This window comes from Pectinophora gossypiella, chromosome 1 (genome assembly GCF_024362695.1).
Source record: "Pectinophora gossypiella chromosome 1, ilPecGoss1.1, whole genome shotgun sequence".
In the NCBI taxonomy this organism is placed as follows: domain Eukaryota; kingdom Metazoa; phylum Arthropoda; class Insecta; order Lepidoptera; family Gelechiidae; genus Pectinophora; species Pectinophora gossypiella.
The window spans coordinates 17,223,545-17,240,029 of record NC_065404.1 but is presented as its reverse complement, the minus strand read 5'-3'; the positions used below and the strand labels follow the sequence as shown (position 1 = coordinate 17,240,029).

At 40.4% G+C, this 16,485-nt stretch overlaps 3 protein-coding genes across 3 annotated transcripts; 2 read left to right on the top strand and 1 right to left on the bottom strand.

Moving 5' to 3' along the window:
- Positions 1 to 192: 192 nt before the first annotated feature.
- LOC126371132 (ER membrane protein complex subunit 5) lies at positions 193 to 1,267 on the top strand. The gene is made up of 3 exons (XM_050016344.1): positions 193 to 350; positions 437 to 489; positions 580 to 1,267. The coding sequence occupies exons 1-3, from the start codon at positions 275 to 277 to the stop codon at positions 805 to 807; spliced, it is 357 nt and encodes a 118-aa protein (XP_049872301.1). The 5' UTR covers positions 193 to 274; the 3' UTR covers positions 808 to 1,267.
- LOC126370969 (probable H/ACA ribonucleoprotein complex subunit 1) lies at positions 1,260 to 2,304 on the bottom strand. The gene has a single exon (XM_050016144.1). It carries the CDS (start codon positions 2,205 to 2,207, stop codon positions 1,527 to 1,529), a length of 681 nt encoding a protein of 226 aa, XP_049872101.1. The 5' UTR covers positions 2,208 to 2,304; the 3' UTR covers positions 1,260 to 1,526.
- A 182-nt stretch (positions 2,305 to 2,486) lies between these two features.
- LOC126370444 (uncharacterized) lies at positions 2,487 to 16,198 on the top strand. Its single transcript, XM_050015284.1, has 13 exons — positions 2,487 to 2,837; positions 3,243 to 3,388; positions 4,132 to 4,274; positions 5,025 to 5,096; positions 5,781 to 5,885; positions 6,775 to 6,838; positions 7,545 to 7,610; positions 7,753 to 7,819; positions 8,455 to 8,544; positions 9,347 to 9,456; positions 10,495 to 10,728; positions 11,192 to 11,392; positions 12,311 to 16,198. Exons 1-13 carry the CDS (start codon positions 2,685 to 2,687, stop codon positions 12,324 to 12,326), a joined length of 1,467 nt encoding a protein of 488 aa, XP_049871241.1. The 5' UTR covers positions 2,487 to 2,684; the 3' UTR covers positions 12,327 to 16,198.
- Positions 16,199 to 16,485: the final 287 nt, after the last annotated feature.

Below are 16,485 nucleotides of genomic sequence, written 5' to 3'. Positions count from 1 at the left end.
GCGGACTTTTGAGTTAATTCGTTTGGGGTTCGGAGTAGGAGTCTACTCCGAGGGTGGGGGCTTAGGTTTCATCATCATCACCTTTCATCATTTCATTAATCATCAAGAAAAAAAATACGTCAGACATGGCTGTATGGGCATAGTTCCCTTTGCCTTACCCTTCGGGGAAAACCAAAACAAAAAAAAAAATTATTATATAGGGTTTTTGTTTCATCTATTAAAAAACAATTAAAATATTGAATAAAATTACCAAAGAGGACAAAAAGTCTTTAAAATGGCATCCATGTATAAGATAATGTTAATCGTAGGATTCATATCGTTGTTCCATTCAGCGTTTTCTGCTGCGCAACGTAAGTTTCCGTGCTACGCTTAGACTATGATGATTATTGCTTTATTCCTATTCAGATTAACTTAACAACCGAAAAATCCTTTACAGATCGGTCTTATCTTCGCCTTACTTCCCAGGAGTTCACAAGTTTACCATTAGATGTAAGTATAATTACATATTTGTGATAATATTGATACTAATAGGTAAAATGTATTGATGACACAAATTAAAATATCTGAATGTCGTTACAGATTGTAGTTCAAGCAGTAGTGAGCTTGTTCGCTGTAATTTGGGGCGTGTTGAACGTTGCCGGTAATTTACGAGAGATCCCAGCAGCTGCAGAACTTAACCAAACCAAGTGGGAGACACAACGGAACCTGCCATCATTCTATACATTTAACCACCGAGGCAGAGCTCTAGCTTATGACTATGTTCCCAGCCTGGGCAAAGGAGAGTTAGAGAACCCTGATCTAAGTTAGTTTAGTATATTGTATTGTTTGGTGTAAGTTCAATTGGAGTATTTATTATGAAATGTAATTTTTTTTAAATGGAATGAAGGGAAGAAATTACCATGTGGTTATTGGCATTCCATATTGCATACTAAAAATACCATGGCAAGTTAATAATTTAGACTTGAGACTATTACATTTGTAGACCACTAAATTCTATGCTCACATGTGCAGAATTATTGATAAGTATAATAATTCAGTATATTTTATATTTGCGTCAATAACTTTGTCATGCAACAAGCCAATATTTAAGAATTTAATTCTATATTCAATCTTATAAATATTTGATACACATTCACCACCAGAGGGTTCTATGGTATGTAAAGTTCAAAGTTGTTTATGTTAATTTGTTATAAAATAGGTACCTTTTGCATTAAATGTGAGTGTCATGGTATAGATTTTACAAAATAAAGTGAGACATCTCTGGAAATATATCTTTTATTCTTAAAACTATAATGAATGTTATTGTTATGGCCCTCACCACAAGGCGCAGCACTGTCAACACAACAATATACCATTTACAAAAAAATTCTTATCCTAAAATATTCTCCCTCCACAGACTGAACTAACATATACCTATAATTAGGTAAAACATTATCAAATGTAGTGTAACCCCATGTGGCGAGGGCCACTCACAAGTCCTCTTAAGCTGTGATAGCACTGTCACTGTCAGTAGTACTGTCTGGGCACTATCTTCCGCCGCGGCCGCCTCTGAAGCCTCCGCCTCGGCCGCCGCCGCCACCACGCCCGCCGAAGCCACCACCGCCGCCGTAGCCGCCGCCGCCACCGCGGTTGAAGCCCCCACCTCGGCCCCCGCCGCCGCGGTTGAAGCCACCTCCGCGACCACCGCCGCCACCGCGACCGAAACCTCCGCCGCCACCACCTCCGAACCCGCCGCCGCCCCGGCCTCCTCTACCTCCGCCCCCGCGACCACCACGGCCTCCCCGTTTAGCACCGGGCGGCTGAGGCAGAAACCTTTTCAGAGGCAACAACTTCGCCGGATCGATGAAAAACTGCTGCCCCTCTTTAAAACTTTTCGCCTTAATGTTCTCTCCTAGTTTCACTGATACGAAGTAGTCGCGCAGGTTGCCGAATATCTCGTCAATTTTGCCGATCTGCTCCTTGTTTTCAAGATAAATGGGTGCGTTGAAGTACGGCACGTCTTCGATGTCCACTTTGCACACGAGATCGTCCTGCACGGTCCAGCCGTAGTGACCTAGTGGTATGACCGACTCCGGGGGCCCAAAGTCTTGCTGCCTGAAACCGCCGCCGCCGCCTCCGCCTCGACCTCGCCCACCACCACCACCGCGGCCTCTGCCGCCACCGAAACCACCTCGTCCACCACCACCGCCTCTTCCGCGGAACGACATTTTGGAAACAAACTTATAAATACAGCGTTTGATACAAAATATAACCTCAAACCGCGTGTATTATTTTATGTCACACACACACGCTTTTTTGACTGACTGAAATGAAATTGAACGAATGAATGAAAAGACTGACATTAAAATTCAGTGTTACCAATATAACAGAAAACTGTTGGCTACTACACCAGCACCACTTAGGTACCTGAAATAACACAAATAACGGAACAATAACACGTTACTTAACTGTTTTATTCATACAATGGCAACACAGTGAAAAAAATTAAGAAAACGTCAAAATGGTGGTGTCGCCTGTATTGGTCGATGTCGTTAAACAAACTGAAAATAGAAAAAAATATGAAAGAGAGCTGTTTCTTACCAAATAAATAGTTAAAAAGTGAAAGAAACTAAAACAGTTTTCGTTTGGGTGCCTTTTGGTGTAATTTACTGTGGTTTGTGAGTACATTGTTGTACTTTTGTACAATGGCCAATTTGGAAGATGAAATTCGGGATCTCCGGGAGAAAAACAGTGAGTTGGCCCAGGAGGTGCAGTTCTGGAAAGTAACCGCGGGACAAAAGGAGAAAGAGAAACTCGACCTCATGAAAGAAGTTAACGACTTAAGACTGAAATTAAGTGTAAGTTGCTCGTCATGTTACAGCTGATTTGCTTTCTATTGTTTACATCATGGTTTGTGCGAATAAACGAACTACTTTGCGTTGTGTTATTAGTAAACTTTTTAAGTTTCAATTTACTTCAATAAAATCGTCATGTTACATACAAAATTAGTACATGATTTCTATGGGCATTATAAACAGATCCACAAATCATGTAACAGCTCACAGTATCTTTGATGTACTAGGTATACAAAAATAAACACTAATGATACCATAATATATTGACACTTGTATTAATATTGCCTTCATTGCAGTATTTTTTATTATTATAATACCCCTGATAATTTATCATTCAACTCATCATCATCAATTTAAGAGCCACGCTCAACTGACCAACTGACAATACTTAAAAACTTTTCCATTCAGAGACTACGCAGCGGCAGCGCGGCGCAGGCCCGCAAGCTAGACGCGGCGCTCCAATCCACAACCGAAGAGGCTTTATCCCACCTTGTGCAGGCTTCAGGGGCTGTAGCACGGACCATAGAGCTGGCGAAGCAGTATATGCAAGATAGGTAGGCGATTTTACTAACACAGTTGGTTATCAACAATTATAGACTACAAAGCAGTTCCACTTTTTGATGAAATGAAGATACCTACTTAGTTTATAATCCATTGCCTGTAGTTTTGACTACCCCAATGAAGGACTTCCCAGGCTACGTTCCTCAAAAACAATATAGATTGCGATGAACAGATGTTTCTTCGTTTAACCTTCTAATTTCATGGATAACAGACATGTATCTTTCATCTTTGTTTTTGGGTATAATTGATGACCCTTTTTATTACACCATATTATGCTGACCATCTGCAAACTGTAATACCATTTTTATTGTGAATAAATGTTTATGAATTACACCCAGGCACAATTACATCTTCCACCCATTATTATTCTGATCAAAATAAAAAGAAGCAATATAGGTAGCAACATAATTCTACACATAATGTGATCCATATGATCAAACAACAATTATATATATGCTTTTGCTATTAAATTGTATTTTGGAATATAAAATAGGTATTTATCATGTTGAAGCTGTCCAACACTATCTATGTATATTGTTTTTGGTGAATATAGCCTGGAAAGTGCCTCATTGGAAATATAGTTGTGAGATTATAATAATAAGATACTTTATTAGTTATTACACACATACACACATTTACAAGAAATAAATAGGACAAAGATATACTAAAATGGGCAAAGGCAGCTTTAACACTGAAACCAATGTGATGTCTTCTAGACTATTTTATTTGTTTATAGGCAGGAGCTAGAAGTGTCTTCTCCCCGATGGAGTAATCTTGGAGGCACACCAAATAATGATAAGGTACACAGAGTGCCTCCGCTGTTGCTGGGTGGCCAGTCCATACAGCCGGTTGTAACTCTGAGCAGGACTCTAGTTCACAGTAAGTTAATATTCTGTTTGATATCCAACTTGTGTGGTTATTTGCATTAGCGGTGGGGCTTTAGCGTTACACATTTTTTTCTAGTTAATTTTTATTTGATGTTAAGAGTCTGCAGGCGATTTATTTTTGTATAAGATTTTTTCTCCCTGTAAAATTAGTCGTGTCGCGAGCGTCTGATGCCAGACATGGCAGGGTCATAGAACCATCATACGCATCATTGATCAATATATAACTTATAACTAATACATATACTACTACACTATATTCAATTAAATAGCGGTGAAATCTTGCATTTTTATTGGGAAACAGAAACAATATTATATTAGAGTAACGTCTGTGACATGACACAAAACCATAGAAAACCATCGCGCTATTGGTCTCTCGTTTCTGAAGTCTGCAGCATCTGGTCGACATGCTTCATTTTGTTTTTTTTTTTTCTAATTTTAACGAGGCTTTGAACACCCTAGTGATCATGCCAGCCTCATAGGTGCTTTCGCGTACCTATCCCTTAGGCAAAGGATTGGACGTGCCACTTGCAGGGTTCACGCTCATCGTCAGGGCAGGGGCCTCCCCTCAATCCACCAATTTTTTTATTTTTGCTTTTTCATTAGTTAAACATCTGTACTTACTATCTTGTCACAACAGCATCCACAATAAAGAATGTTTGCTTAATTTGACTATAAGAAAATGGCATACAATTTTATTTTGTCAAAAAAAATTATATAATCTAGCAATGTATTTTTTTTTCAGGATCAGTAACCAGAAGTCCGAACCAGAGTTCTGGCGTTACACACAGAGCTCTGCCCATGCACATGTTACAGGGTAAAATTAACACCAAATTATTATTTTAATATTCAATAAATTATTTTCTCTATACATAAATAATATCAAAAAATATTATAATATAATACCTAATGCCTTATAACCTGAAGATTTGACATGTCCAGATTTATACTAAAGAAGACTAAAGATAGTATACCAGGTTTAAAATAATAGCCCACAAAAGAAGTCCACGGACTTTAATGAAACTGATTGACAAGTCAACAATTGGTTAGATTCCTAGGTCAAAGATAAATTATGAAATTCTGATTATTAAATCAAGACAGATTTAATATTGACGAAAAACATTTTCATTTTTTTTTAACTTATTTATGAATTTTAATTAAGAAAATATTAATAATAAATCCGACATTTTATCAAGTTTTTCTATGACGCCACAGTGTGCTTTTTCATACAAATTCCATAGTAATTTAGTGTAAAAAGTGACTGATTTGGCTAGTTGGAAACTACCCTATCTTAGGCAGAATCTCCGACAGAAGCGCCGCGGGCCCGCTTTTAAACCTGGTTATTATCTATAAGTCAAAAATTCTAACATACACAGAAATATACCAAAAAAGAACCATAAATGGCTTAATCAAAAAGACCCTACCTACCTACCTCACCTACCTATCTACCTTATCTTTAGTCTTCATTTAGCAATATGGTAACATGAACCAATGTTACCAGATGTGTACATTCCGCTAACGAGGATAGACGCGGCTGACTTGCCAGCCGGCAACTTGAATGCGGAGGAAGAGAGGGACACCAGTACTGACAACCTGGAGCTTGAAGGTCAGAAAAAAAGTACTAAATTATTTGTGAAACACACAAAAATGTAAGAAAGATATGCCTAATCTCTTAAAAGACACCCAGCCAACGTCGTAGGGGGGTTAAAAAGGCCACATTAAAGCAATTCATCTAAAAAAGCAATATTGCTATTTGACATTTTTGGGCATTGCGCAAGTGCGCAAGTACTAAGTACTTTTATATGCGCAAATGTCAAATTGCAATATTGCTTTTTTAGATGATTACTTCGACATAGCATTTATCGTGTTTTTTTTTATTTTCAATTTTATACTTCTGTGATGGAAAATTTCAAAATCACGAGTCTCAGTATTCGTTACGATGTCACTTACACCCCGTACAACTATAATAATAATAATAATAATATTTATTCAGAAAAAAAGGTAACTACGTACAGATAGCCGTACGGGTACGTATGGGTGTTAGTGATACCTGATACCGTAACGAAAACTTTAGGGGTAGATTCAGACCATGATTTAGTGTTGATATCAAGTGGAATTTCCTGTCGGAAAATATGTGAAAGTATTTTTTTAAATTATTTTCAATTGCATTCCATCCATTTTTCTATACATTCTCCCGAACCGCGGCTGCTATTGGTGACCCCTAGACAATAAATAGTATCACTTATTGAAGGGATCCGCCCCGCACCGATATGAGGTTGATTACCTCACCCTCTTTAGCTGTAGTTTTTCCTGTTTATGTACGTTTCCAATTAATTTATTCCAATGGACTTACGACAGACAGGTGTGGCGCAATAAGGAGGAAGCCTATGTCCTAGGACAGCACGACAAACAAATAAACATATAGATAATTTAAAACTATGTAATAATGTCGGTGATTAAAGGCTATTTTTATTTTATTTTTAATGGAATTACAGTTAGTAATGAACAAATGGCTGAGGACTCTCAAAACTTGGCGTCAATCGACGATCTGGAGGAATCGTAAGTATTTTTCTTCATTATTGTGTATCTGCTTCTATGGGCAAATGGTTAAAGTGTCAGTCTCTCGATCTGGACGTCCCGGGTTCGATAGCCAGTGGGTACATATTACAAAAAAACAATTTGTGATCCCTAATTTGGCTAAGGACGTAGCAGGCTGATCACCAGATTGTCCGAAAGTAAGTCGATCCGTGCTTCGTAGGGCACGTTAAGTAGTCTGTCCCGGCTACTATTAAGTAAGTATGCCGTATGCAACGACCCCCGTGGTCCAGTGGTTGAGCGTTGTGCTCACGATCCGGAGGTCCTGGGTTCGATTCCCGGTGGGGACATGTCACAAAGATGACTTTTTGGTCCCTAGTTTGGTTAGGACATTACATGATGATCACCTGATTGGCCGAAAGTAAGATGATCCGTGCTTCGGAAGGCACGTTAACCCGTTGGTCCCGGTTACTACTTACTGATGTATGTAACCAGGGTTGATGAGGTTGATACTCCACCTCACAACCCACACGATAGAAGAAGAAGTAGCCGTTACACGCTGCTCATCTCCGACATATTGACAAATAACGAGAAAAAAAGATTATGGTGTCGAAATTTATCATAAAATTGACAAAACTGAACTTTCAATATTGACATCTTTGTATGGTATTTTTATTCTCAGATTTGTAGATTTGATAGTTTTTTAGTTTTATTGTTGTTATGTCTGCAGACGCGGGTTAGAAGCTGTTGCGGAGGAGGACGTTGAACCTGAAGATGAACCACAAACACCACCAAGGTACTCACATAATTTTTTGGTCATAGATTATATTATGTAATGTTTTAGCAATATAAGCTCACGAGTATATGACTACCCTAATATGACTACCCTAATACCCTAATATTCTCGTTAGTTTATTTAAAAGTTTAATGTCTTTCAGAATAACCAGCCGTAACGAGAATCCGTTGGAAGGACCAAGTTGGTTATTAGATGTGTCGGAACCACAAGTAAGTTTTAACACCCTCTATAAAGGCTTAATGAATGGTAGAATGGTTGCCACGGGAAGGGAAAAGGTCACTGGGAGACCAGCGGCCGACCGGAAAGGGTGGTGCAATAGAGGAGGCTCTATGCCTAGCAGTGGGACGATGCGGGCTGATTAATGATGACGATGATGAAACAGGCTTACATGGAAAATTCTTAATTTGAATTCGTAAATAAGTCAGAATGTGAATTCAGATTGATTTTTGATCATATTAGATTTGCTTCTATTTCTGTATTATCAATGTATTCAAATTAAAAAATATCTTTATTCAGTAGGTAACATAGTTACACTTTGAATCGTCAATTTTTACATAACGAACGTCTCATCCGCCTAAATCTACTGCAGCTCTCACAACCTGTATAGCCGGGGAAAAGAAGCTGCACGAAAAACCTCGGCACAGGGCCCTAGACGTTCTTCAAAAAAATAATAATAATATTGGTATACAATTGAGTAATTTAGCTGCCTAGTATCAGTTCTCAGACAGTTAATCCCATGCATTCATATCTTCTAAATAATCACTAACTTTGTAATAACGTTTATAATTTTTGTATACATATAGAACGGTAGCTCCCTGCACCAATTCGTATTCGTCTATTGCAGCCCGTGGCGCGTGGTCGCGGCGCCCTGGAGCCCGACTCCACGACGCCAGGCGAGCCCCCAGCCTCTGCCCGCAACAGCAACGACCCTGAGGTAAGCGCTTAAATGTAATAATAAGTGTGACATTTTGTCACGTGTTTCTATGACGTCACAGTGTGCTTTTTCATACGAATTCCATAGTAATTTGGGGTTTTGACGCTTCAGGTCCCCGATACCGACCCCGCCGGCGTGGTCGACGATTTCCCTCATTCAGCGCTTATCGCTATCGACCCACTAGGGTCGATTAATTCTTTCAAATATTTTTCCTCTCAGACGACGTCCTGAGCCGAGGTTCGCGCCCAACTGGGCACCCTCAGGCCTGTTGTCTTAAACGTTGTACCGGATGAGACTATGAGAGCCTTCAGCGCTCCCCATTTGTCCGGCCAAGTAGTTAATGCCATCTGCGGCAAACCTACAATAAGTCACGTCAACAAAAAAAAAGGGGTTTTGACATTTAGTAAAAAGTAACTGATTTGACTAGTTGGAAAGTTGGAAACTACCATATTGCTTTGATGTGGCTTTTTTAGACCCAATAAGTTAGTGACATGCATAAGTTCTGACTGGATAAAAAAAAGAAATTCTAATTAATAAATGTTACTACAGCACTAGTAAATACCTTAATGATACTGATGTTACAATTTGAAAAGCTTCCTTCTCTCTTTTAAACTTCTACTTTGTTGTGCCCGAAAGGGTCTATGATGTGAAACTCATATGTAACTTACAAACTTGTACACCATCATAGTATGCAAAAAAGAATATTGAATTGATATTTGCAAAAAGAAAGATTCTAGTATATTTTTGCGTTCACCTCGAAGAATAACCTACGTCATTGTAACATGACTTTCGTCCTTGTCAGAATGAGAACGCCCCGCTGTCGTCCCTGGCATTCACCCCGACGGTGCGGCGTCGCAAGCGCACCTGCTCGCCACGAGCGTCGCACGAGACCAGGCTGGACCGGCGACATAGGTGCGCCTATTTTTTCTTTTACATACATTTAACACAACATAAGCTCACTATTTGAGGACCTCGGTGGCGCAGCGGTAAAAGCGATCGGTCTGCTATTGTTGAAGTTAAGCAACTTTCGCAAAGGCCGGTCATAGGATGGGTGACCACAAAAAAGTTTTCATCTCGAGCTCCTCCATGCTTCGGAAGGCACGTTAAGCCGTTGGTCCCGGCTGCATTAGCAGTCGTTAATAACCACCAATCCGCACTGGGCCCGCGTGGTGGTTTAAGGCCCGATCTCCCTATCCATCCATAGGGAAGGCCGGTGCCCCAGCAGTGAGGACGTTAATGGGCTGGTGATGATGAAGCTCACTATATGTCAATAGGGGTAGTCGGAGGTACATCCATCGCTAGATGAACTAAGTACCCACATCTCCCTGAGTTTGAACATTTACGTAACAATGAAATGCTTCAGAGCAATAAGACCGCCCGTCTGCTAAATGTTTTATAAATGTATATTTTGTATGTATGTAATAAAGTATATTTGATTTGTATATGAAGTTTCAAGTTTACTGATGATGTCATCCGTCAGTATTTCCTTTGATTTTTGACGTTTCGTAAAAAATACCTATTTGACAATACAATACATACACTTTATTGCACCAAAATAAAAAAGAATTAATTACAAAAAGACTCCTAACTAAGTACAACCTGACCTGACTGTTTGACCTGGCCTGTTTCCAAATTCTTCTTCTATCGTGTGGGTTGTGAGGTGGATTACCAACCGCATCAACCCTGGTGTCAGGGTTATTATTGAGCCGCCATAGGCCCCTGACATGACTCATGTGACGACTACGTACTTACATCAGTAAGTAGTAACCGGGACCAACGGCAATCAAGTGATCAGCCTGTAATGTCCTAACCAAACTAGGGATCACAAAGTGATTTTTGTGATTTGTCCCCACCGGGATTCGAACCCGGGACCTCCGGATCGTGAGCACAACGCTCAACCACTGGACCACGGAGGCCGTTTCCAAATTTAAACCGTGTCAAACCTTACAGCAATGCTGGACGAGTCCTAAAAGTGATGGTAGCGAAAATGCAGCTATCGGACGAGGACATCGGCGCCTCTGGAGACTCCTCCCCGCCGAAGCGCCAGGCCCTCGTGCCATCCCCGCGGCGCAGCACCCTGGACATGTCTCGCGAGCCTTCGCCCCTCAACAAGGAGCCCGACCGGCCGCCGCGGTTTGACGCCCCCAGTCCCAACGGCGCTACAGATGCCTGTGTTATTGTTTCGTGAGTGTTTTATTCTAAACTAACTTTCGAACTGTGGTTATCGTCCGCGACAAGTCACCCTTTTTAAGAAACTGTTTTTCCAAGAAACTGTCCGAACTGTGTTCTAAATACGTGTACTTATACTAAGTTATGTAGATAGTATAAGTTCGTTCCCTCAAATTAAGATGTTATGACTGTTGAAATAAAGTGCAATATCGGTTGTACAGTCTTGAACAATATAATGTACCTACTTTAGGACTCTGTCGCACTAACATATTTGACATTTAGTGAGACTTACAGTTCAATTTGTCAAAAAAGTTAATGTGACATGGTACCACTGTACGGTCACGAGCATTAATATGTATGTATACACACGCCACACGCCGTCGGTTGTGAACAGATGCACATTGCACATTTACAAAGATTTGTTGTCTGTTTGTTGTACGAGGTCTATGAAACCTAAATCCCTATGGTCTCGCAACAGGGAAGCCCAAGACCAATCCCAGGTTTTGGAGACCAGCCGCGCCAGTCGCGCCAGCACGTCGCGCCACACGGCACGACTGGACGCGACCAGTCGCAGCCACAGCCGCGAGCGCAGCGACAGCGACAGCAGCGCCGGCGACGCGGACACGCGCACGCGGCGGGCCAGGAACCCCGTCAGCTACAAGGAGAAGCCTCTTAACAGGTCAGCTGCGACACATAATCCGACCCAAGTAATAGGCTACTTGACAACCTAGTCAAATGAGATACTTTTTACAAAAGTCAAAAGTTAGTGCGACAGAGTCCTAAAGCTCGTACATTATATTGTTCATGACTGTACTGTCATAGAACGAATAATAACACCATGTATACAACGGTAACTCTCCACAATACAATACAATACAAATACACTTTATTGCACCAAAATAAAAAGAAATAATTACAAAAAGTCTCTTAACTAAGTACATGGCAAATGGCGGCCTCCACCCCACCCCCCACCCCCCCCAACCCCGCGGCAATTCGTATCGGGCGACGACATTCACCCCCTCTGGGTGTTACTTTAATCTCTTGGAGAGTGCGCGGACTGTTTGTCTCACTCGCAGTTACGCGTTAGACGACACGCGATAAGAATGAGATTTTTGTATGAAGCGTGACAGGCATAGACTTAATATTTTTTCATACCTTCGCGGAGAAGACGAACTCTGGATGGAAAAGATAAATTACTCATATGAAAACTACTTAAGAGCTTCTTTTACCGTGTGGGTTGTGAGGTGGATTACCAACCTCAGCAACCCCGGTGTCCCCTGACATGGCTCGTGTAACGATTACTCACTTACATCAGTAAGTAGTAACCGGGACCAACGGCTTAACATGCCTTCCGAAGCATGGATCATCTTACTTTCGGACGATCAGGTGATCAGCCTGTAATGTCCTAGCCAAACTAGGGATCACAAAGTGATTTTTGTGATATGTCCCAACCGGGATTCGAACCCGGGACCTCCGGATCGTGAGCCCAACGCTCATCCACTGGGCCACAGAGGCCGTACTTAAGAGCGAAAGTGACAGACAATTATTACACGCTACGGGACTTGCAATATTAACCGAAGTTTTAATTTTGTTTCAGAAAACTACGAAGGTGATCGTCGCTAATGTCTATGTTAAAATGTTTTACTTATGTAAAGCGTAACACAGTTAGAAAGCAGGACAGAGATATAGTATATCGCCTAGTGCGAAAGAGACGAGAGATATGTCATTCTAAACACGTTACGTTTTTAGGCCTTGTATAGTTACTACTACTCTGGGCGCCATCCCACTCGCGTTAGATAGAGTATTGCGGGGCGGAAGGCAAGAGGGAAACCACTGCCCTATTTCCCTAAAAAGCATGGAGAATGCTACACCGACAAGAGCGAGGCTCTCAAATTAGTGATGATAGTTATTGCCCTCCAACCCACAGTGGAGCAGCCTGGTGGAGTATGCTCCATACCCCCTCTTGAGAGTGGGGGGACGTGTGTCCAGCAGTCTTCTTCTTCTATCGTGTGGGTTGTGAGGTGGAGTACCAACCTCATCAACCCTGGTGTCAGGGTTACTATTAAGCCGCCAAAGGCCCCTGACATGGCTCAGCAGTGGTCAACAGTGGGACCTATGTAGGCTGTTTATGTTATGTATTTTATAGTTATTGCACTTTGCAAGTTTTGAAGACTTATTTTATTGATGATTCTCTTACTATAGACATAGGCCGACAGTTTAGCTCATGCTCACGCCCGTATCCCTAATGGGGTGGCCAGAGTCACAATAAGCAGAAAACAACTTGAAGCTTTTACTAAGTCCTTAGGAATGTGATGAACGATATGGTATGGTTGCCCAGCTATGTTGATTATTTAGAAGTGCCGTGGTGCCCCAGTTGGAAGAACGTTTGATTCTCACTGTGAGATCGTAGGTTCAAATCTCAGCACGGAATGACTTTCGATTATTTTTCGAATTCATTTTTGAGTCTTATATGATCATCACGTGCTAAGCGGCGAAGGAAAACATTATGAGGAATCCACATTCCCGAGAAATACGTTTCGGAGGTATATGACCTAACCTGTATTGGGTTGGATTTCCCTTCGCGGGTTGGAAGGGCAGCCAGGCAAACCGGACCTGTCAAATCTTCAGGTTAGATAAGCGGACCTTGTGAAAAAAAAACGGGATAACAATAGAATAGAAATTGTAACGCTAGGGAGATCGTATTGATAATTTAAAATAGGTAGTTAACTGACAGCCATATCTATAACGTTGTTCTAACAGGAAGGTCGGTGAAGCGTCCGTACTTAGTTCATCATGCGATGGATGTGCCTCTGACTACCCCAATTGGGATATAGTCGTGAGCTTACGTTGTATTTTTTTTATTTAAAATAGTTACTGAACCTGATGCCTTAATTAGATAAAGTAGCGTCTCTAGGTTGCCTACCGCAGGTAATGGGACCTTGTCTGTCTGATATAATGTCATGTTGTTGGATAGACAGTGGCGCTGATTCCAGTACGGTCACGAGCATTAATATGTAGTATACACTTTGGTACCATGTCACATTAACTTTTTTAACAAATTTAACTGTAAGTCTCACTAAATGTCAAATATGTTAGTGCGATAGAGTCCTAAAGTGGGTACATTATATTGCTCATGACTGTACACACCATCAAATTTTATTCTAAGTTATACCTGTCAGTTTCTTATCCGCCGAAAAGGAAAGGGACGGGTAACGGTGGGTATAAATTTTATGGAACACACGTCAAATTTAAAACCTCCCTAAATTGTATATTGGCCAATAGACATAATTAAGTTGACAGCACACGTCAAAAGGGTTGCCTATTTATTCATATAAAAATTAACAGTGGTCAATCATCCGTCGTTGAGGAGCTCGGTGGCGCAACGGTAAACGCGCTTAGTCTGCGATTGTTGAAGTAAAACAACTTTCGCAGAGGCCAGTCATAGGATGGGTGACCACAAAAAAAAAGTTCATCTCGAGCTCCTCCGTGCTTCGGAAGGCACGTTAAGCCGTTGGTCCCGGCTGCATTAGCAGTCGTTAATAACCACCAATCCGCACTGGGCCCGCGTGGTGGTTTAAGGCCCGAAGGCCCGTGCCCCAGCAGTGGGGACGTTAATGGGCTGATGATGATGATGATGAATCATCCATCCCTTTCCTTTTCGGCGGATAAGAAAATGACGTATAACTTAAAATAAAATTAAGAGGTGTCTGCAGGAATGTAATGTAGGATTTATTTATAGGAATTGGAAGATTCCCTCTTACAAGACTAACGCTATTGCTTCATTTACCTGATTGATAATGTTAAGAACAAAAATAATGTCAATGTATGTAAACGAACTATTTGCTCATACTTGTATGGCGCGCGTTTCGCACTCACTTGGCCTTTCAACCTCTTTCTTCTATTCCGTGACTGAATTACCATTTACTAGGTGAGTGTAGGCCACATCTTCACTTAACATCAGGAGAGATTGTGGTCAAACGCAAGCAAAAAAGTAAATAAATATAAAAAAGAAACCCAAGTGCTGTGACGTACACGCATCAGCTTATGCTGCTAGTGTACTTAATAAATAATAATAAATATTTCGATTAGTGATGTTCCGAATATCCGTATCCGTATCCGCGGATATCCGAGATAAAAGAAAAATCCGTATCCATATCCGTGTCCGTTACTTTTCACGTGGATCTTTTTCAGGTGATTAAGTAGAATTATTAAATAAAAAACTATAAAATTCCATTCAGATTGTTTTTATTTCTTAAAATCAAATATTTGGCACCTTAATATTGCAAACATTTAGATAGATAGATCTTTATAATGAAAGCAAGATAAAATATGACTTTTATAACAATGAAATAACTAAAACTTTAATCTTTTTCTTTTAAGAAAATAAAGATCCGTATCCGCGGATCTTTACACTAAATATCCGTATTCAGATCCGTATCCGCGGATATACATTTTTAACGATCCGGCACATCACTAATTTCGATATAAAGCGACCTCCTTATGAACTTTTAACCTCTCGCGTTGCTTTGTCAAAGCTTTTTTTTATTGAAATTTGTATGGAATTTGTGTGGGTGTTTCGAAAAGGTTGAACTACCTTTTAAGTAGTCAGTGTTGTGGCGTTCCCGGGTATGCTGAAAGCGTTCAAGCGTTTTGGGAACGTACCCAGCAGTAAAATGGCGCGAAACATATGTAAAAAGAGCTTTATTACCTAACCTTTAGGCAGATACGATTAAGAAAGGTGATGACGATGAATGATGAAATCTAAGCCCCCACCCTCGGAGAAGACTCCTACTCCGAACCCCAAACGAATTAACTCAAAAAGTTAAACTTTCGAGTTATGAAGCGGCTTGTTGGCATGAAGCGAAAATGGATAGGTACACGTTTATTGAATATCCTGATAAAATAACACTATCGCGAATGTTTTCCGACTAACTTAATGCGATCATTAACCACAAAACACCACTTTGTTTTAATTATTTAGATTATTCAACGAATAAAGCAACCGTCCCGTTTTCGTTCCCGCCAAAACCTATCTATTTTCGCTTCGTGCCAATAAGCCGCTTCATAACTCGAAAATTTATGCGGACTTTTGAGTTACTTCGTTTGGGGTTCGGAGTAGAAGTCTGCTCCGAGGGTGGGGGCTTGGGTTTCATCATTCATCGTCATCACCTTTCATCATTTCATTAATCATCTATTAGAAAAAAAATACGTAAGACATGGCTGTATGGGCATAGTTCCCTTTGCCCTACGGGGAAAACTAAAACAAAAAAAGAAACATTGTTTTGTTTTAAGACTTTGTGCTGCAGGTAATAGCGTTTGTCTTCTCGAAATAGAGAACCTCAAATTTAGACTGAATTTAACATGTATTGTTGATATATTTTCGTTTATGAAACGACTGATGTACTGTGTATTATATTGTATTGTCGCTTGTCACGATTCTTATGTGATCTAATAATGTGTATTAAAGTTATAATTCAGAAGTTAATCTGTATTTTTAATTATTATAAAAATAAACAGCGCGTGAACCTCAGCTATACAGGTTGTGAGAATCTGCAGTAGTTTTTAACGGATGGAACGTTCGTTAGGTAAAAATTGACGATTAAATTAAAAATCACTATGTAACAAAGTTACCAACTGAATAAAGATATTGTTGAATAAAAATTTGAAGAAGCGTGAGAAAAGACGCTGTCTCTCTCTTCCTTGCTGTGATTGGTCGATTACTTCAGATATCCACCACTTAAGAGCTTACTGGTGCCATGATATAAGAAAACC

What these genes read in the sequence shown, in the direction of transcription:
- LOC126370444 (XM_050015284.1), top strand. Translation starts at nt 2,685, where the DNA reads ATGGCCAATTTGGAAGATGAAATTCGGGATCTCCGGGAGAAAAACAGT. An exon ending in ACTTAAGACTGAAATTAAGT is followed by an intron (nt 2,838 to 3,242) that starts GTAAGTTGCTCG and finishes TTTTCCATTCAG; the next exon opens with AGACTACGCAGCGGCAGCGC. An exon ending in GAACCACAAACACCACCAAG is followed by an intron (nt 7,611 to 7,752) that starts GTACTCACATAA and finishes AATGTCTTTCAG; the next exon opens with AATAACCAGCCGTAACGAGA.
- LOC126370969 (XM_050016144.1), bottom strand. Translation starts at nt 2,207, where the DNA reads ATGTCGTTCCGCGGAAGAGGCGGTGGTGGTGGACGAGGTGGTTTCGGT.
- LOC126371132 (XM_050016344.1), top strand. Translation starts at nt 275, where the DNA reads ATGGCATCCATGTATAAGATAATGTTAATCGTAGGATTCATATCGTTG. An exon ending in AGCGTTTTCTGCTGCGCAAC is followed by an intron (nt 351 to 436) that starts GTAAGTTTCCGT and finishes AATCCTTTACAG; the next exon opens with ATCGGTCTTATCTTCGCCTT. An exon ending in TCACAAGTTTACCATTAGAT is followed by an intron (nt 490 to 579) that starts GTAAGTATAATT and finishes ATGTCGTTACAG; the next exon opens with ATTGTAGTTCAAGCAGTAGT.